This window comes from Ceratina calcarata, unplaced genomic scaffold (assembly GCF_001652005.2).
Source record: "Ceratina calcarata isolate Rehan_Ccalc_2016 unplaced genomic scaffold, ASM165200v1 scaffold253.2, whole genome shotgun sequence".
Lineage (NCBI taxonomy): Eukaryota > Metazoa > Arthropoda > Insecta > Hymenoptera > Apidae > Ceratina > Ceratina calcarata.
Genome location: NW_017147346.1, coordinates 196,017 through 198,084, shown reverse-complemented (window position 1 = coordinate 198,084; position 2,068 = coordinate 196,017). Strand labels below are relative to the sequence as shown.

At 38.2% G+C, this 2,068-nt stretch overlaps 1 protein-coding gene across 2 annotated transcripts in view; it reads left to right on the top strand.

The window, feature by feature from the left end:
• The window catches only part of nAChRa7 (nicotinic acetylcholine receptor alpha7 subunit), a 213,064-nt gene that overhangs the window by 145,124 nt on the left and 65,872 nt on the right, over positions 1-2,068 (top strand). For both annotated transcript variants that reach the window (XM_018021446.2, XM_018021447.2), the window contains exon 3: positions 1,892-1,936. In XM_018021446.2, coding sequence (XP_017876935.1) covers positions 1,892-1,936 — 45 coding nt within the window. The remainder of the gene's footprint in view (positions 1-1,891; positions 1,937-2,068) is intronic.

Here is a 2,068-nt window from a genome sequence, read left to right as displayed (position 1 = left end):
GTTTATTAGTTTATTATTCAATTTTTAGTCGTAAAAACGTAAAACTTGCTATGCCTTTTCTTATGACTTATTAATTTGAAAACCAAGTTATTACCGGTCAACGTCAATTTTTATACCTCAATCGCCGGTAGTTCTATTGTTAAACTCACTATCGCTATTACAGCTACAGCTAAAATAAAGAAGGTTAAGAAGTCTTTGCCTCGCGTAAAATCGAAGGCATGAATGCGAGGGGAGTTCTAAGGAGACCGTGAATTATACGGCGAGTATCAGAGGAAGAACCGCAACGAATTTAGAGCGGAGATTTCGAATGGTTTTCAGGGGATGCTTGCCGAAAGGGGTGAGCGCGAACGATAAGATCCAATTATCGAAAAACTGTTTATCTCGTGACCGAACGAGCGAAGGGATAAACCTGGAACCGAACCTTCCTTGAGAACAGATCCGGTCGACCGTCAACGCTTGACGTTCAAAACCAAGACGAAGCGTCGCTGTTAGTTTAAATGATAACGTAGGTGAAAATCGCCTTATTGAAATAAATTGTATCTCTTACCAGCGGGACTCAAATGTCAACGGTCGTTTGTAATAATGAGCCGGCAAATATTAGTGAAGCTTGCAAACCGGTGACAAATTGGTGATTAATATCGACATTTATCACGTCCTTGCAGCGAGCCGTGAATTGTTCCCAGTGCGTTAAAATTAATTGCGTGGTTCGATAATTTCAGCTGTGCGTAACGTGAAACCTCCCTGCCTTGGAAATTATTGCTTACGCACAGAAAATTTATACGTTTCCCTCGAAATGTAAATTACGTTTAATCGACAAGTACGTGATTGACCAACTCGCGTCGAACAAAGTTGACAAGTTCCGGTGACGGTGCCAGTTTGATGTGCTCGCGACGCTCGACGGAGTTCCACCGTCACGCGTCATTCTCTTAAGCTGGATCAACCGCAGCTTGAGCACTTAGTGTTATTGGAAGCCAGGGGAACGGCTAATGTTAACCAAAAGTTTTGAATTACAAGCAGAATCTTAATCATCGCCGGCGAAACGCCTCTCGAAATTCAATATTGGAAATTGTAGTACTTATCATTAAATTAATGGAACCTTAAACTAACATCACTAATTCTGTCATTTAGTAGGGAACAGGATCGAGTTCCCTTTAAATCCGACCTTACACTGTCGGAGACATCGGGCTAGCGGTAAACCGAGAGCTAAACCCTCTTAAGTTTTGTTCACCCGTTCCACGATCTGCCTTAATAGACAACATTTGTTCAAATCAAATCATTCGTGAAATGAATCAAATAATTCTATTAATATTATTAAAATAACCAATTATTTTCACTCTCATAAAACGTGAAACGTAAAAAGGAGAGAATTATATGTATAATGGCAATGCATGCTGGATTTTAATTTGGAGTAATTAGGTGCGGATGATCGTTTAAAAATGTCAGCGAAATTCGCGTCACAAATTGCAGCGAGATTCGTTAAATGATTACATGGTAATTAGGACTACTTGCCGCAGTTATTAATGACTGTCCACAATTTTCTTTCCCACCCCCGTTATAAAGCAAAAGCTTGGTTAGCCAGCTTATTGCATTTTATTAATTACCTCGACCCAGTTAGTAATCTCAAGCGAGATCGATAAATAACCTAACGAGTGGAGATGATCCACATTCGTAGATGAGTCATTTGTGAGAGTCTCATAACACGTCCGAAAGTAGCTCTTTCCCAACTGAGTTCTCCAAATTTTTAATTGCTTTGGATTCAGGTCAGAAGTGTTCGATGATCAACTGGACGCATGCGAAATAGTTAAATCATGCTAGAATAGATACTATTTTATTCCGTTGTCTATTCACCTTTTAACGATATTTATTATAATTATTATTTTATCTGTTTTAGGACGAGAAGAACCAATTGCTCATCACGAATCTCTGGTTAAAATTGGTGAGTACATTTTTTAATTCACGAGCCCATTATATTATAAATTCCATTAAGGTTGTATGAATCCTTAAATAGAAACAACGACAGAACATCGAAATTTTAATAATTATTAAGTATTATATTAATAAAACATTG